This window comes from Hypanus sabinus, chromosome 1 (assembly GCF_030144855.1).
Source record: "Hypanus sabinus isolate sHypSab1 chromosome 1, sHypSab1.hap1, whole genome shotgun sequence".
NCBI classification, from domain to species: Eukaryota; Metazoa; Chordata; class Chondrichthyes; order Myliobatiformes; family Dasyatidae; genus Hypanus; species Hypanus sabinus.
Window position 1 is genome coordinate 135,797,847 of NC_082706.1, and position 19,033 is coordinate 135,816,879.

The 19,033-nt window shown below is 46.2% G+C and overlaps 1 protein-coding gene across 1 annotated transcript in view; it reads right to left on the reverse strand.

Annotated features, from left to right (window-relative positions):
* Positions 1-1,478: 1,478 nt before the first annotated feature.
* The window catches only part of LOC132397998 (dermatan-sulfate epimerase-like protein), a 39,299-nt gene continuing 21,744 nt past the window's right edge, over positions 1,479-19,033 (reverse strand). The window contains exon 3 of the mRNA XM_059976870.1: positions 1,479-7,018. Within this exon, the coding sequence (XP_059832853.1) occupies positions 4,441-7,018 (2,578 nt within the window). The 3' untranslated portion in view covers positions 1,479-4,440. The remainder of the gene's footprint in view (positions 7,019-19,033) is intronic.

Consider the following 19,033-nt stretch of genomic DNA (forward strand, 5'->3'; position numbering starts at 1 on the left):
GGAGGGAAATGGGCTGGGGAAGGTGGAGAATTATGGGAAATAAAAGGGAAAGAAAAGTAGGGCAGGGGGGAGAGATAGTAGTGAGGGGGGGGGGGGGAAAGGAGAGAGAAAGAGAACCAGACTAAAATTATAGATAGGGATGGGGTAAGGGGGGGAGGCAGGGGTATCGACAGAGGTCTGTGAGTTGAATGTATAATTCTCCTATTGGATGCTGTATGGATTAGGTAAAGTGTATGTGGAGAGGGTGTTTCCTGTGGTGGGAGTATCCAGTACCTAGAAATTAAGGACACAGACTCAAAATTCAGGGATGACATTTTAGAACAGAAGTAAGAAGGAATTTTTTTTAGCCAAGAAGCGGTGAATCTGTGAAGTGCTCAAACACAGACTGGTGGAGGCCAAGTCTGTGGGTATATTCAAAGTGGAAGTTGATACTTTCTTTTTTTGTCAGGGCACCAAAGGTTCTGGCGAGAAGACAGGTGTATGGGGTTGAGTGGGATCTGGGGTCAGCCATAATGGAATGGCAGGGCAGACTCAATGGGCTGAATGGCCTAATTCTGCCCCTGTATCTTATGGTCTTATAAAAACGGGGATGAAATGATGAGAATTTATAAGGCATGGTCAGACCACACTTGGCGTATTGTGAGCAGCTTTTGTCCCTTTATCTAAGAAAATATTGGAGAAGGTCCGGAGGAGGTTCACGATAATGATTCCAGGATTGAAGTGATTAACACATGAGGAGCTTTTGTTAGCTCTGGGTCTGTACTCACTGGAGTTTAGAAGAGTGAGGGGTGAGCTCACTGAGACCTATCAGATGTTGAAAGGCCCAGATTGAGTGGATGTGGAGAGAATGCTTCCTGTAGAGGGACAGTCCAGGACCAGAGAGAACAGCCTCAGAAAAGGACATCCTTTAGAACAGAGATGAAGAAGAATCTCATTAGACAGGGATTGGGGAATCTGTAAAATCTATTGCCACATATGGACGTGGAGACCAAGTCATTGGTTATATTTCTCTTGAGGATTGATAGTTAATAAAGGCATGAAAGGTTACTGGGAGAAGGCAAGAAAATGGGATTGAGAGAGAAAATAAATCAGGCACGCATTTACACTTATCCCATTTTGTTCTCCCCACATTCCCAACAAACCCTTCTAGATTTTACCGTGCATGTACACATTAGCAAATAATTTACAGGTTGGTAGGATAAAGTAGACTATTCACTAATGGGAATGTGGGGAGATCAAAATGTGGATGAGTGTTAATGCGTGCCTGATTTCTACATGAGCAGTTGACAGCTAGCACAGACTCAGTGGACAGAAGAGCAATTTTCTGTGTTGTATTTCTAGATGGCCCATAACAAATAATCCCTTCACTTGTGGAGGATCTTCTGCCTCCATCTGAAAAAGAAGATAATTGTATCACACATTCAACAGTCATCCATGGAAGGATGTTATTTTGTACTCAATAAGCAATACCAAAAAGGTTCAAACGATTGTTATTTTTATTAATATTCTTTAATATAATCCTCAAGGTGTGGAGAGAAAAAGGCTCTGTACGTCGTAATGAATCAGAACATGAACAAGAAAATCGAACCAGATCACAGTGTCCAACACGTCTATCATGTATAAAGAAGCAAGAGCCACATTGTTCAGTCCTATTTCCTCCACAGAAACATTCTTTATGCAATATGCACCATCTTCATCCCAACTCCACGAGAGCTATTTAGATAAGAAATACAGGCTTCCTCTCATAGAGGCATCAATTATTAACCACTCTCTGGCTACACATGTCAGCCTCGCCAGTATCTGTAATCAGGCAGCTTTTAAATTCACATTTCCACGATTCCAATCTGCCACATACTTTGTAAATTCAATGGCTAGCAAGTGCTGTTTGCAATGTCACATTAATCACACTGTAACATTTCCCAATAATTTAGGAACACTGCTGGTGTAATCTTTAAAAAAAGTCTAAACCCTCAAATCTGACGGTTTATCAATCACAACCATTGCAAAATGTGATTATTTATTACAGCATGCAGGATTTGGAGAGAAATCATATGGTCCATCACACCATTTAAAGAATCCCATCAAAGGCCTAGAAGTTCATCCAACTTTGCTCTGAAACCCATGGTTAACTGGTTAATCCTTGGCACCAAACAATCACCCTCCTGTCTGAATTGGATATTTCTTCTCACTACTATTGATGTGGGCTTTAGAGTCATGGCCATAGAGTTTTCAGCACAGAAACTGGCCTTCACCCATCTTGTGCATGCTGACTTGCTCTTCTGTCTAGTCTCATATGCCTGCAATGGACCATATCCCTCCAAATGCCTCCTATCCATGTCCCTAACCAAAATTCTCTTAAATGTTACAATTGAACCACATATAAAACAACATAGAACAGGCTCTTTGGTCCATGTAGGGAACTGGACATTCTTTGCCAAACAATAATACTTGGGTTGTAAAACATTCATTTTGGACAGTCCACCAATCACTCCAGACTCCTGTAATGGAAAGTCAAACAGCTGGAGGAGTGCTTCACAGAAGGACGGGCTGCTGGAAAATTGCCCAATTCTTCACTCAAACTTTCCAAATATATTACTTCAACAGAAAATCAAACACTAAGCAAGGAGGCCACTGGCCTCTCCTACTCTTTAGACATAAGAAAATATGGTCAGACCTTCCAATTGTCTTCATAATCAAATTATGCCTTTCCCCCCTTGTGTCCCCACGAAGGGTTTTGCTGTCACTGCCATGTCCATATTTACCAGACAGAAATATATTTCAGTATGGATGGAAGCCATTTGGCCTTTTCTGTCTGTACTAGCTCCCTTATCCATGCTAAAGACAAACTGCTGGAGGAACTCAACAGGTCAGGCAGTACCTGTGGAGGGAAACGGATAATTGATGTTTCGGGTTGAGACCCTTCATCTGGACAGAAAGATAGAGGGGAGATAGCCATTAACAAGAGATGGGGAAAGGAGTGGAGCAGGAGCTGGCAGGCAATAGGTGGATTCAGGTGAGGAGGGGTGATAGGCAGATGGAGTACGAAAGAGTAGTGATCTGTACAGTACCTGTGCTTGGTATTGTTAATGTTAAGTTAATGATGAGGAAGAGTGTCAGGTGAGGAATAGTTCAAATGTGGAAGTTACCCAACCCGATGTCCTTTCTGTCTGCTGCCCACTCAAACCGGCAGCTTTCCCAACACACCTTGGGCAATGGCATCTAAAATGACCCAAAAGTTTGCTCCTTTGCACCCAGTAATCTTTATAACTTACCAATAACCTTCTCAAATCCAAGCATTCCCAAAGTACATTTCCAAAGGGAAGTTGGAATTCAAGTTATGGACTTAACACAAGGAACCCATAAACTGCAGTATGAGTCTCAGATCTCCATGTTTCATTGCCATATTATTTCCTTACAACACACAGAAGGATGCTACATCAGCCAGCTGTGTCTATACCAGCTAACAAAGCAATCCCGTTCTCCACTAACATTCCCTGTAACCTGTTGTCTCCATAGTTCCATCAACTCTCTCCAAAGTAGTCCCATGCCAATCCCAATTTTTTATTCTCCCCATTTTCTCATTAGCTTCTCCCAAGATTCTACCACTCAGCTGCACATGAGATGCAATTTCCAGTGGCCAAATCACCTATCAACCTGCATATGTTTGGGATACAGGAAAAAACAGGTGTACTTGTGGGAAACCTACAGGGTCACAGAGAGAATATGCAAATTGCACACAGAGAATGTTGGAAGTCACAATAGAAGCTGGATCACTGGGGCTGTGAGGAGCGGTTCTTTGGACTGAATCACAGGATGGTGTGAGTTCTGGGTCAGAACCTCACCATTCTACACGTGCAGACAACAGCTGGGATTTCCCTGAGAGAGCCTGACAAATCCACACTCATGAATGATCTCCTTGCTACTAGTGCTTAACAAGTATTCAGCACCACCTCCACCAAGGTGCCACGGAAAGCCAACCTCCTTTCATCGCCAATGCATCTCTGTATGATCCTCCTAGCAATGATTTCTGCAGTGGCAGACTGCAATCTCTCTGACTGGCCCAATCTGAAACATTTGAGAGTTTAATCTTGGGGCCTGTGGCTGAATGCTGGGAAATGTTTCTGCATGACCAAGCTTACTGTTGAACTGACATGAATAGAACTTTGTGTGTGAGTCCCTTCACTGCATCCACCAGCCTCACTGTCTGAAAGGAAACTCGAGCGCCCAACCACCACTGCTTAGACCGAGCACCACATGGGCTCTGGAGTTGGAAGTGAACCATCTCGCCCCAGTTTTAAATGTCCCTCTCAGGATTCAACCTCCATCTCTTGCACAAGCTCTTCAAGTGAAACCTCATAAGAGCTCCTGGGACTCCACCGTGCGATTTATTCTTTGTTCAATCTGCCTGGATCGTAGTTGCCACTCCAGACAGTTCGACTTTCAACTGGTAAACCTCGAATAGCCCAGCTGACTCATCACTGACCAGCAGATGTCCTCGATAGTCCTGATATCCTGCAGGGACATCGTTTCCCTCCAGGCGTGGAGGTTGCCAGATGCAAGGTCGCTCTCGAATGGAAGGTGGAGCAGGTTTGTCGAGGTGGCAAACAGTATCCTGTTGAGTACGGCAGGAGGCAAAGGGAAGCCCAGGAAGGCATAAACCCTCTCGGCTGTCTCTCGAGGAAGTGTGACAACATCTTCAAACTTCAGCAGCTGGTAGTTCTCAGACGGTAGCTTCTCGTTGATCCTCATTGCCGCCTTGATGCTGGCAAGCCAGAGGTGAGCCAGGAGGGCCACCGCGCTCTTGGTCGGGTCAGCAAACTGCCGCTGGAGGGATTTGTACTCGAAGGCCGCAGAGCCACACCGCTCACCCGCCCCCTCCCCAAAGAGGGCGGCCAGGCGCCCGGGCACATCCCCCAGCGAGGAGAGCCCGGGCTGGGCATGGGAGATCAAGGATTGGACCCAGGCTCGAGGATCCCTCACTACCAGCATCAGCCGTGTCGGGGCCCCCAAAACGCCATGCACGAAGGGCATCTTGAGGGTCCAGGCGCCGCTGCTCAGACTGAGCACCACACGGGCATTGGGGTGGGCGTCCAGGTGTCTCTGCAGCCGCCCCAGATACTCTGTATTACCCTCCGTGGCCTCGCCACCCGGGGAGACCCTCCTGTGCTTCTGTTTCCTCTGCGGGGTCCCCCTGGCCCTAGGGTGGAGCACCAGGTTCTGCAGGTGCAACTTGGTGCTGTGCACCAGGGACTGGAGCCAGCCCTGGACGAGCCGATAGCGACCCTGCCGGGCTTCGGTGGCCGTCCACTCGCAAGCATCAGTGAATGGGTCGAGGCCGAACTCGGCCTCAGTCAGGCCGGCCTGCTCAGTAGGCAGCCGGACATAGAGGAAATCGGCAGCGTCAGAGAAGAGGTGCCGCAGGATCTCAGCACCAGAGCCGGGGAGGGAGGTGATCACCAGTGGCGACATCCTTCCCAGCGCCTGGTCCCACTGCAGGGAGGGGGAAGCGGGCACCGGCTCCCCCTCTCCCCCTCCGCCACTGCAGAGGGGAAGGCGGCAGGCGGCCCACAGGGCAGCCAGCTCCGTCAGCCACAGGCTGATTGCTGCCAGCATGGCTAGCCGCAGCAGGCGACCAAAAGAGAGCGAGAGGCGAGAGCGGACGGCCGCTAGGCCCAAGGCCAGGCAGGGCATAGCAGCTGCCGCTGCTGCCACCGCCACCACTTTAGCCGTGGGGCCCGGGAGGGAATGGGACAGGGGTGGGGTCTGGGCCGTCACTGAGACAGTGCCAAGGCCAAAGCGGGTGACCTGGTGCGGTTCTTCCACCTTGGCATAGCCGCCGAAGCCGAGGTAGGAGAAGCGGGAGCTGGGGTCCTGGTGCCGGGTGGCCAGCCACACCACCACGGGCGTGCCGTTGACGGTGAGAGCCACCTTGAGGCCGGCGCTGGCGTCCTCCAGGAAGCGGCAGTCGCCGACCCGGACAGAGGGGCCGTGGAACAGGAACGCCATGCGGGTGACAGGCCCCCGCAAGGCGAAAGTCACATTGATGAACTGGGTCCAGCGCTTTTTGAACTCGGCCGCCTGCTCGGCCTCCTGGATCTGGGGCTCGGGGCTGTCACCGGCGGCGCTGAACCACACCGCCTTGTACTGGGCGTCCCAGACATCGAGCAGGGCGCCGTGGAGGCCCTCCTCAGACCGCCACGGCACATAGCGGAAGTCGAGGTCGAGGTTGTGGAAGAAGGCACTGGCGTGGCGTAGCGGGGAGCCCGGCCGACGCTCCAGGTGATCCACCACCAGCAGCGTCTCGGCGTTGAGAAGCACCAGCGCTCTGTAGACGCTGCGCAGCCCCATGGCTGATGAGTAGGCCAGCGCCGCCTCGCCGCTTGTGAAGAGCATGCTGCCGTGATGCGAGGCGGTGACCACCTCGCCGGCCGAGCCGCCGGCCTCGCCCGTCGTCCAGTCCAGCCACTGGCCGCACTCACCCAGCTGGCCCTCCCAGGGCCAGTTGCAGTGGCTGCTGGGCGAGGGCCCAAACACCAGCACGTTGTTAAGGTAGCTGTGCTTGGGGCCGTACAGCGCCTCGGATACGAAGGGACGGCCACCGGGTGCAAAGGTGAAGGAGTTCTGGTCCGGGTGCTCGTGGCCCGGGTTGAAGCTCTTCCAGCCGTCGATCCACGAGTACGGCCGCCCCCTGCCGGCCCCCCAACTGTCGGCACCGTGCACCAGCTCGTAGACGGCCCGCCCACCCAGCTTGCCTGACTTGAAGGAGACAAAGGTGTGGCCCGGTTCCTGTTCCAGTCCCCCACCGTAGGTGACCACCCCCCAGTTGGGGAAGACGTGCAGCCTTGGGCTGCCATGAACGGCTGGCGGCCGGGGGGTGAGCCCGGGGTCGTACCAGATGAACTCCGTGTGCAGGGTGCACCAGCGGTGTGCGCTGGACGCCTCCATCGGCCCATCCTTCGGTCGGTGCCTGCGGATCTGCCTGGCCAGCCAGTTACCACTGCCGTCCCTGAGCACGAACCTGCAGCAGAGCGGAGAAAAGAGGCAGACATTTAATTGCAACCACAGAAGGGGGAGGAGGACAAGTGACGTTCCCAGTTGTCCCATCCGGTCAGTCCCCTAAACAGATGAGACAACCCTTATCCCCAGAGTGGCCCAGCATTGAAACCTGCAACACAAGAGATGGCAGACAGAGTTAACGAGAGAGAGTTAACAAGGGAGACAGAGAGTTAACGAGAGGGACAGAGAGAGAGAGAGTTAACGAAAAAGAGAGACAGTTAACAAGAGAAAGAGAGAGGGAGAGAGAGAGAGAAGACTTTGTATTGCTGCTCATCTCCTTCCAGCGTTTGTCTCCCCTCCACAAAAAAACAGCCCCCAACCCAATCTCAGACAACTTGGCCTCTCCCTTTCTGTTATCCACCTGCCTATGTCTCTCAATTCCATCCCTGTTCCTCTCTCCTACCTGGCGTAACACGCTGGTCACTTTACACTTCTCCTGAGTCCACCAATTACCTTCTTTGCCACCTTATCCATTTGCGTACCCACTTCCAGTAAAATATCACCTGGACTGCAAGATCCCTCTGCACCTCAAAGCTATGAAGGGGTCTAGAAGCTCCAAAGCACAGGATCTCAAGAGGCTGCAGAGGGATGTAGACTCACCATTGAGGACACCTTCAAGAGGTAGTGCCTCAAGAAAGTGGCACCCATCAGTAAGGACCCTCCGCATGCAGGGCGCACCCTCTTCTCATCACTACTATTGGGGAGGAGTTAAAGGAGCCAGAAAACAGTAGAGGAACAGCTTCCTGTCCTCACCATCAGATTTCTGAATGGTCCATTATTCACTTGCTTTCACACTGCTTCTTTTAAATTCATAGTAATTTGACATCTTTGCACTGTACTGTTGTTGCAAAACAATAAGCTTCATGTCATGTGTCACTGTTAGTAAACCTGATGTGAATTCAGAATCACCAAGGCACAGAAGACCATAATGGTGTTTATATAATTCTGTCCTGCTGGACAGAATGGGCATGATGGACCAAAGTGTTTGTTCCTGTGCAGTATGAATCCATTCTCGGTGAAGATATTCTCCTGGATAGCCTGACTATTTGCACTTGGGACAAGTCAGGACACAGGCAGCAGTTTGTGGATAAGCTTAATGTTTATTTCTCATCTCTGGACGAGTTCCAAGTTCCAACAAACACATCATTTCAATACCATTAAAGCTTGGAACTGAGTAATAGAGAAAACTCAGCGGTGATACTCTGCAGCTCGATAAATCATTCTACCTTCAGAGGAAGGAAAACGCACAGCTTCTTAATGACACGACCGAGGAAGGGATAACTACAACTGGCTTTTTGCCATATTTAAAACTCTGGCTTCATGCCTCATTAAACAATGTACACTCTTCCTGGAGAGTTAGACAATTAACAAGAATATAAATTAACTAAGAAACTGTTTCACCTGAGAAATCAAAGGATTGCGCATTATGTTTAAAAACAAGAGCATAGGTAGAATTCAATATTGACTATACTGTTGTTGGTTGAATCTCAAATGCTGATGAGGAGGCACACAGGCGTGAGATTTATTGGCTGTTGTCACAATAACAACCTCACTCTCTGTATTAGCAAGACCAAGGAACTGATTATAGACCTCAGGAAAGGGAAGTCAGGAGAACACACATTGAGGGATCAGCAGTTGAAAGGGTAAACAGCTTTAGGTTCCTGGGGCATCAATATCTCCAAGGAATATGCTGGGATCAATACATTGCTGCAATCACAATGAAGCAGCTCTGCTTTATTCGGGGTTTGAGGATATATGGAATGTCACAAAGACTCAGATAAAATTGAGACCATTCTGACTGGTTACATCAAGGATATCTTAAAGAGGCATATCCATCACTAAGGACCCTAGCAATTCGGGATATGCTCTCTGCTCAGTACTACCATGGAAGAGATGGCACAGAAGACTGAAGACCCTCAGCAATTCAGAAACAGTTTCTTTTCCTCTGCCAGTAAATTTCCAAACAGTCCATGAACACTACTGCATTATTCTTTATTTTGCGCTAATTATTTTTTGCAATTTATAGTAATTTTATGTCTCTGCACTGTACTGCTAGCTGCAAAATAATAACAAATTTCATGTCATCTAAGTCAGTGATAATAAATCTGATGCTTAACTAAAGGAGACTATGATGGTATGAGAGCGGAATTGCTTAAGATGGATTGGGAAAATAGATTAAAGGGTAGATCGGTACTTGATCAGTGGTGTATATTTAAGGAGTTATTTTACAACTATCAAGAAAAATATATTCCACTGAAGAAAAAAGGGTGTAAAAGAAAAAATAGTTATCCGTGGCTAAGTAAAGAAATAAAGCAAAGAATACGACTAAAAAGAAAGTTATATAAGTTAGCTAAATCTAGTGGGAAGATTGAAGATCGAGAAGCTTTTAAAGATCAGCAGCAAATAACAAAAAGATTGATTAAGAAGAGGAAGATAGATTATGAAAGTAAATTGGTGAAAAACATAAAAGCAGATAGTAAGAGTTCTTATAGTTACATAAAAAGAAAAAGGGTGGCTAAAGTAAATGTTGGTCCCCTAGAAGATGAGACCGGGAAATTAATGGTAGAGGACATGGAGATGGTGGAAACGCTGAACAAATATTTTGTATTAGTTTTTACAGTAGAGGACACTCAAAATATCCCAACACTGGATAAACAGGGGGCTCTAGGAGGAGAGAAGCTAACTACGATTCAAATGACCAAGGAAATGGTACTTGATAAATTCATGGGACTGAAGGTGGATAAATCCCCTGGACCGGATGGCTTGCATCCTAGGGTCTTAAGGGAAGTGACGGTTGGGATCGTGGATACATTAGTGATAATTTTTCAAAACTCGCTGGACTTGGCAATGGTCCCGGCAGATTGGAAAAATGCTGATGTAACTCCTTTATTTAAAAAGGGCAATAGACAGAAGGCTGGGAATTATAGGCCAGTTAGCCTAACATCTGTGGTTGGCAAAATGTTGGAATCGATAATTAAGGAAACAGTAACAGGGCATTTGGATAAACATAGCTTAATAGGACAAAGTCAGCATGGATTTACAAAAGGGAAGTCATGTTTGACAAATTTGTTGGAGTTCTTTGAGGACATAACATATAGGGTAGATAAAGGGGAACCAGTGGATGTGGTGTATTTGGACTTCCAAAAGGCTTTTGACAAGGTACCACACCAAAGATTATTACTTAAAGTAAAAAATCATGGGATTGGGGATAATATTCTGGCATGGGTAGAGGATTGGCTTTCTAACAGAAAACAGAGAGTTGGGATAAATGGTATATTCTCAGACTGACAGTTGGTGACTAGTGGTGTTCCGCAGGGGTCGGTGTTGGGACCCCAACTCTTTACAATCTATATTAATGATTTGGAGAAAGGGACTAAGTGCAACGTATCGAAGTTTGCTGATGTCACAAAGATGGGAGGGAGTGTAATGAGTGCGGAGGACATTGAAACCCTGCAGGGGGACATAGATAGGCTGAGTGATTGGGCAGACATTTGGCAGATGAAATATAATACTGACAAGTGTGAGGTATTGCATTTTGGCAGGAAAAATAATAGAGCAAGTTATTATCTAAATGGAGAGAAACTGGAAAGTGCTTCTGTGCAAAGGGATCTGGGGGTCCTGGTGCAGGAAACACAAAAAGTTAGTATGCAAGTGCAGCAGGTGGTCAAGAAGGCCAATGGAATGCTGGCTTTTATTGCTAGGGGGATGGAGTATAAGAACAGGGAGGTCTTACTGCAGTTGTACCGGGAATTGGTGAGACCACACCTGGAGTACTGCGTGCAGTTCTGGTGTCCATATTTAAGAAAGGACATACTGGCTCTTGACGCAGTGCAGAGAAGGTTCACTAGGTTAATTCCGGGGATGGGTGATGTATGATGAGAGGTTGAGTATCAAGGGGTTGATGTATGATGAGAGGTTGAGTAGATTGGGACTCTACTCATTGGAGTTCCGAAGAATGAGAGGTGATCTTATTGAAACATATAAGATTGTGAAGGGGCTTGATCGGGTGGATGCAGGGAGAATGTTCCCAATGATGGGTGGAACTAGGACGAGGGGCGTAATCTTAAAATAATGGGATGCCATTCCAGGACTGAGATGAGGAGAAATTTCTTCACTCAGAGGGTAGTGGGGCTGTGGAATTTACTGCCCCAGAGAACTGTGGAAGCTACTACACTCAATAAATTCAAAACGGAGATAGACATTTTCCTGGATAAAAATGGCATTAGGGGATACGATGAGCGAGCAGGTAAGTGGACATGAGACTAGGTTTAGATCAGCCATGTGATCTCCTGGACCAGTTTTCGATAGCCTGGATGGGTCGGAGAGGAATTTTCCAGATTTTTTCTTCTCAATTGGCAAATCGGTTTTTTATTTCCCCGGGTGATCACATGGGTTTGGGCTGGATGAATAATAAAATAAAATGGGCGGCATGGTGCCCTGTTGGTTGGCACTGTTGCCTTGTGGGATTCAGTGAAAACTAGAGTTAAGATTGGATCAGCCATGATCTTGTTGAATGGCGGAGCAGGCTTGAGGGGCCGATTGGCCTACTTCTGCTCCTATCTCTTATGTTCTTATGGGCATTTATTTAAACTAGTTATTCAATGTAGCCCCTTTCTAGACTAAATGTAAAGGACCCATCCCTGCATTTTCTAACCTAAGGAAACCACCCAGTCCGTAAGTTTAACCAATTGAACTGGTCGGCTGGTGGCACAGTGAGATCAGTGCCGGGCTCGAGAACCGAGGCTCCCGAGTTCGATCCAGTGACAGACTGCTCCCGAGCACACTCTCCATCCATGCTAGGTTGATGTCGAGCTCACAACTCGCCCTTGAAAAAAAGCACTGCCACCTCCAGTTTAAATTCCCATGCAGAATATTGTGGAGGATCAAATACCCAAACCAAGGTAGAATATACACAGCGAAGGGCCCTGTACAGTTACATAATTTTGCTGGAAGAGTATGGGAGGAGTGGAAATGGGTACTTGATGTTGATAAGGACCAAACAGCCTATTTCTGTGAGAAGCAGTTTATTCAATCATCATATTAGTGAGAAAATATTAGGAAGGTTGAGTTATGCATTGACAATAGACAATAGGTGCAGAAGTAGACCATTCGGCCCCTCGAGTCTGCACCGCCATTCTGAGATCATGGCTGATCATTCACTATCAATACCCAGTCCCTGCCTTGTCCCCATATCCCTTGATTCCCCTATCCATCAGATATCTATCCAGCTCCTTCTTGAAAGCATCCAGAGAATTGGCCTCCACCGTCTTCCGAGGCAGTGCATTCCACACCTCCACAACTCTCTGGGAGAAGAAGCTCTTCCTCAACTCTGTTTTAAATAACTGACCTCTTATTCTCAATCCATGCCCTCTAGTACTGGACTCTCCCAACATCTGGAACATATTTCCTGCCTCAATCCTATCAAATCCTTTAATTATCTTAAACGTTTCAATCAGATCCCCTCTCAATTTCCTCAATTCCAGCGTGTACAAGCCCAATCTCTCCAATCTCTCTGCGTAAGACAGCCCTGCCATCCCAGGAATCAACCTAGTGAATCTACGCTGCACTTCCTCAATTGCCAGAAAGTCCTTCCTTAAACCTGGAGACCAAAACTGTACGCAATATTCCAGGTGTGGTCTCACCAGGGCCCTGTACAAATGCAAAAGAACATCCTTGCTCTTGTATTCAATTCCCCTTGTAACAAAGGCCAACATTCCATTTGCCCTCTTCACTGCCTGTTGCACTTGCTCATTCACCTTCATTGACTGTTGAACTAGGACTCCTAGGTCTCTTTGCATTTCTCCCTTACCTAACTCAACACCGTTCAGACAATACTCTGCCCTCTTGTTCCTGCTTCCAAAGTGGATAACTTCACATTTATTCACATTGAATGACATCTGCCAAGTATCTGCCCACTCACTCAGCCTATCCAAGTCTCCCTGTATTCTCCTAACGTCCTCTTCACATGTCACACTGCCACCCAGTTTAGTATCGTCAGCAAACTTGCTGATATAGTTTTCAATGCCCTCATCTAAATCATTGACATAAATCGTAAAGAGCTGTGGTCCCAATACAGAGCCCTGTGGTACCCCACTAGTCACCTCCAGCCAGTCTGAGAAACACCCATTCACTGCTACCCTTTGCTTTCTATCTGCCAACCAGTTTTCTATCCATGTCGAAACCCTGTCCCTAATGCCATGAGCTCTGATTTTACTCACCAATCTCCTATGTGGCACCTTATCGAATGCCTTCTGAAAATCTAGGTACACAACATCTACTGGCTTACCCTCGTCTAACATCCTTGTTACACCCTCAAAAAACTCCAACAGGTTAGTCAAGCATGATTTGCCCTTGATAAATCCATGCTGGCTCAGCCTAATCCTATTTCTGCCATCTAGATGTGCCACTATTTCGTCCTTAATAATGGACTCAAGCATCTTCCCCACGACTGACGTTAGGCTAACAGGGCGATAGTTCTCCGTTTTCTCCTTCCCTCCCTTCTTGAAAAGTGGGACAACATTAGCCACTCTCCAATCTTCAGGAACTGATCCTGAATCTAAGGAACATTGGAAAATGATTACCAATGCATCCGCAATTTCCTGAGCCACCTCTTTTAGAACCCTCGGATGCAGACCATCTGGACCCGGGGATTTATTAGCCTTCAGTCCTACCAGTCTACTCATCACAGTTTCTTTCCTAATGTCAATCTGTCTCAATTCCTCTGATATCTTATGACCCTGGCCCATCCACACATCTGGGAGATTGCTTGTGTCCTCCCTGGTGAAGACAGATCTAAAGTATGCATTAAATTCTGTTGCCATTTCCCTGTTTCCCATAACAATTTCTCCCAATTCATTCTTCAAGGGGCCAACATTGTTCTTAACTATCTTCTTTCTCTTCACATAGCTAAAAAAGCTTTTGCTATCCCCTTTTATATTCCTGGCTAGACTGAGCTCATACCTGATTTTTTCTCTCCGTATTGCTTTTTTAGTTAAAATCTGCTGTTCCTTAAAACTTACCCAATCATCTGTATTCCCACTCATCTTAGCCCTGTCATACTTCTTTTTCTTTAATGCTATACAATCTCTGACTTCCTTTGTCAACCACTGTGGCCCCTTCCCCCTCTTTGAATCCTTCCTTCTCATTGGAATGAACTGCATTTGCATCTTTTGTATTATGCCCAAGAATATCTGCCACTGCTGATCCACTGTCTTTCCTGCCAGGGCATCCGCCCATTTAACTTTGGCCAGCTCATCCCTCATGGCTCCGTAGTCTCCTTTATTTAATTGCAACACTGACACCTCTGATCTGCCCCTATCCCTCTCAAATTGTAGATAAAAACTTATCATGTTATGATCACTACTTCCTAATGGCTCCTTTACTTCAAGATCACTTATCAATTCCTGTTCATTACACATCACCAAGTCCAAAATAGCCTCGTTCCTGGTTGGCTCAAGCACAAGCTGTTCCAAAAATACATCCCTTAGACACTCCACAAACTCCCTATCCTGGGGTCCAGCACCTACCTGATTCTCCCAGTCCACCTGCATGTTGAAATCTCCCATAACGACTGCATTACCTTTAGCACATGCCAATGTTAACTCCCTAATCAACTTGTACCCAATATCCACGCTACTGTTTGGGGGCCTGTACACAACACCCATTAGGGTCTTTTTACCCTTACTGTTCCTCAGCTCAATCCACACAGACTCTACTTCCCCTGTTCCCAAGTCACCCCTTGCTAAGGACTGAATCTCATTCCTCACCAACAGGGCCACCCCACCCCCTCTTCCCATATTTCTGTCTCTACGATAGCACGTATACCCTGGTACACTCAATTCCCAGGCCTGATCCCCTTGCAGCCATGTCTCCGTTATCCCAACAATATCGTAGTTCCCCATTTTCATCTGAGCTTCAAGCTCATCTGTCTTATTTCTGACACTACGCGCATTCAAGTATAGAATTCTTAGCCCATTCCTCCTCTCTTTGCTTAAAACACTGTCTACTGTACCTAACCCAGCTCCTTGAACTTCCATCGGGCAAATTGCACCCTGAATTTTGATGACCTTCTCAAGATCACCCAAACCTTGTACACATTTAACCCCATGCACCTTCTGACCAACCCTCTGGATCTGGATCCCTGCCCCCTGCACATCTAGTTTAAACCCCCCCCCCCGAGCAGCACTGGCAAATACTCCTGCAAGAATGTTAGTACCCCTCCGGTTCAGATATAGACCATCCCTTCGAAACAGATCCCAATGTCCCTGGAACAAAGACCAATTATCCAAAAACCTGAACCCTTCCTTCCTGCACCATGCTCTCAGCCTCGTATTAATGTGCATAATCATTCTATTCTTCGCCTCACTCGCATGTGGCACAGGTAGCAATCCCGAGATTGTCACCCTGGAGGTCCTGCCTTTCAGCTTCACTCCTAACTCCCTGAACTCTCTAAGCAGGACCCCCTCACTCACCTTACCTACATCATTGGTCCCTACATGGACCACTACATCTGGGTTCATGCCCTCACTCTCAAGAATAGCCTGCACCCGATCTGAGATGTCCCGGACCCTGGCACCAGGGAGGCAACATACCATCCGAGACTCCCGATCTGCCCCACAAAATCTCCTATCTGCCCCCCTAACTATAGAGTCCCCTAAAACTATCGGTCTCTTCTCTTCCCTCCTCCCCTTTCTAGTTGAGGGTTCAACCTCTGTGCCAGAGGCAGGACCACTACAACTCATTCCTGGTAGGTCATCCCCATCAACAGTATCCAGTACGGTATACTTATTGTTAATGGGAATGGCCGCAGGGGTGCTCTGCTCTCTCTGCCTGCTCCCCCTGCCTCTCTGGACTGTCACCCATCTGCCTACTTCTTGGTTTTTTGGTGTGACTACCTCCTGATAACTCCTATCTATCTCTGCCTCCACCTCCCGAATGATCCGTAGTTCATCCAGCTCCTGCTCCAACTCCCTAACTCGGTCTGATAGGAGCTGCAGCTGGACGCACCTTTTGCAGGGGTGGTCATCAGGGACAACTGTGTTGACCCTGATCTCCCACATACTGCATACGGAGCACACCACTGCTCTGACTGTCTCCCCCATACCTGAACTGGATTAATAGAATAAGTTTTAAAAGCACCTAGCGACCTTACCTTCTTCCCCTCAGCGAGCAATCACACAGGCTTACCGAAGTCCCCTTACGCCGAAGCCCACTTAGCCAAAGCCCAGGACTCTGCTTCCACGGACTCCCACTTAGCCAAAGCCCAGGACTCTGCTTCCACGGACTCACTTAGCCAAAGCCCAGGACTCTGCTTCCACGGACTCCGTGATTGTGATAACTTTTTACCCTTAGGTACAAAGATTTCAGTACTTGGCTGTTACTTACTATAGATTAAGATCAAAGGACAAAACGTATGTCTAATCACTATGGTTTAACTCAAGGAGTTTCACTACATTGTGCATTCTGATTCGTTTACAGCTTTCTTGGGCTCAATGTTAATTGCCCTTAATGAACATCAATGCAGCTTTGTTAAATTAAGCATAGGATCAATAAGAAAAGGAGGACAAGATTAAAGATCTATTCTATCAACCTTTTCATCTTAATTGGCTGGAACACTGTTGCAAGTACATTCCTATTACACTGGCCTATCGATTATCCAGGGTAATAGAAGACAGTACTTCCATGGATAATGCAAAAGCACGGATAATGCAAACACATTAAAAAGGCATCAAACAAATGACCTTACTGTCCATTGTTCATTAAAATAGTCATGGTGATTTGTTTGAGAGTTGTTTTACAACAGTACTTACTCCTTCCCCCCCCCCCCACCCCAGTTTCTCAAACACATAATTTCTTTAGCAAAGGCAAAACCTTTAGTTTCTTTTACAGGAGTTTGCGAGCACATTTATAGTACACAATACTTTGCAATAGAGCTTCATGGACTGGGAAGGTTTAATGACTTTGAGTACATTTTTACAGTATTTCAACCATATTTAATACACCATTACTGTATTCTTACTGTCACACTAATAGTGCATTGACTACAGAGTACTTTCGTACTGCAAAAGTATAGTGACCATTGTAACATACAATAATAGTACATTAACTACAGTACTCTTACTGTGCTTTGTTAATGCACTTTTACTGTATGTTCCTATAGTCACTATACACTTTCTGTACTATAGGTAATGTACTCTTAAGTGATTTTTTGCTACAGTTAGCATACTCTTGCTGTTCTTTTTGTGGGCAATGCACCATTATGGTCTAACTGTAAATAATGCACTATTAAGTATTCTTCCTATTAATTAATGTACTGTGGTAACACTGTAGATAACACATAATGATTGTTTTCTATTCAAGGGATTGAGGGTTTAAGCAGGCAGGCCTTTAAGAATGGAACCTTTTAAACTAACATTGTGGATCTTTAAAGCATTGAATCGACAACTACAAGGAGGCACATTTAAAAAAAATATAAAACTAACTGCATCATTCATCCCGAAGTTTGGGATTCTGCTTTTCAGCTTTCAGCATGTGGAGTATGCCAATGTACCGAGATTTTTGGATCAGATGTCCAAACATGTACAACACAAACTGGAGTGCTGCAGGAGACCGTCTGCAGGAAAGTCAATCAGTCTGCTCTCAAATATCAGGAGTCTGACTGTCGACTTCAAATAGCACGTACTCAACAATGCCTGCACAGTGACTTCCAGTTCAGCTACACTCCCTCCTTAATAACAAACTGCTGAGGAAGGCCCATTGAGCAGATTAAGTGGTGAAAGGCTCTGCTTTCACATGTAGCTTGAGTTAAACACGCAATGGGATTTTGTAATCGTGTGGTCTCAAAACTGACGTGCCTTGACCAAAAATGAATCCTATGATGTGTGTGCCTTCCCAGCACTGAGCATCATTACCCAATCATGCCACTAGGGACCAGAGGACAACTATTGAAGCAGGGGAGGGAGGGGTGGTGCAGTGGTTGTAAATTCAAATTCCCCTCCAAAGACTTCAACACAAAAAGCTAGACTGTCTCTATTGAGAAATATACCTGACATAATCACTATATATACCTGAAATATAACCACTACGTACTAGCTATTTACTACACTATGTAATCACTCCTATGTACTGAATATTACTATGTATTATTTTACTAGACATATTTTGCTATGTATTGTTTTACTAGATACCTTGTATTCTCTTAGATAAAGAACACCTGTTTAGCTAGTAGCACTAATTAGCTGAAATGTACTCCATGGATTACACTCAGCCTTTGTTCAGTAAGAGATAACGGTGGCGGACAGGATGGTGCGAGCAGGAATGTAATGTGAGGGAGCTTGTCTGAAAAAATAACCTTGGCCATGAATAAGGCCCCAATGCAAACGGGTGTAAAATAATGGTGGCGCACCGAGAGCTAGGCAAGAGCGATTGATTAGTTAATGTATAGATGATATGCAACTAAAAATTGATTGGGTATGCTGATGAAACCGAAATGTAACTGAGGTAAGTAATTACTATAAAGAATGCTGTACACCGGAGCTCGGTGGGCTTTCGGTGACAAGTTCATTGATTGCCTCAGCCTTTGTTTGCAAATAATGGTTTAATCTTCTCGAAGAATTGTCTGCGTCTCCTGGTCATTTCAAGTAACCACGACATCACTTGGGTTCTGTACTGGCTGGGTGTCACATCATTCAACATCCTGTCTTTCATACGACATAATCAACAGAAGCCTCGCAGGGAAATGTGAGGAATCTCATGGCTCAGTTGAAAGAGACACATGGTAGTACTAACAAATATTTATTTGTTAGTACTAAGTTATAAGTTATAGTACTTGTTATAAGTGTCATTGCTACAAGTAACAAAGTTATTATTACTGAGGCAGTTTTATGGAAATTGGCTATTACCTTTCTTACATGAAAACACTTGCAAAGTGATCAGCTATTAAGTAACTTGAGATGCCCCTAGGCACATAGGCAAGGTC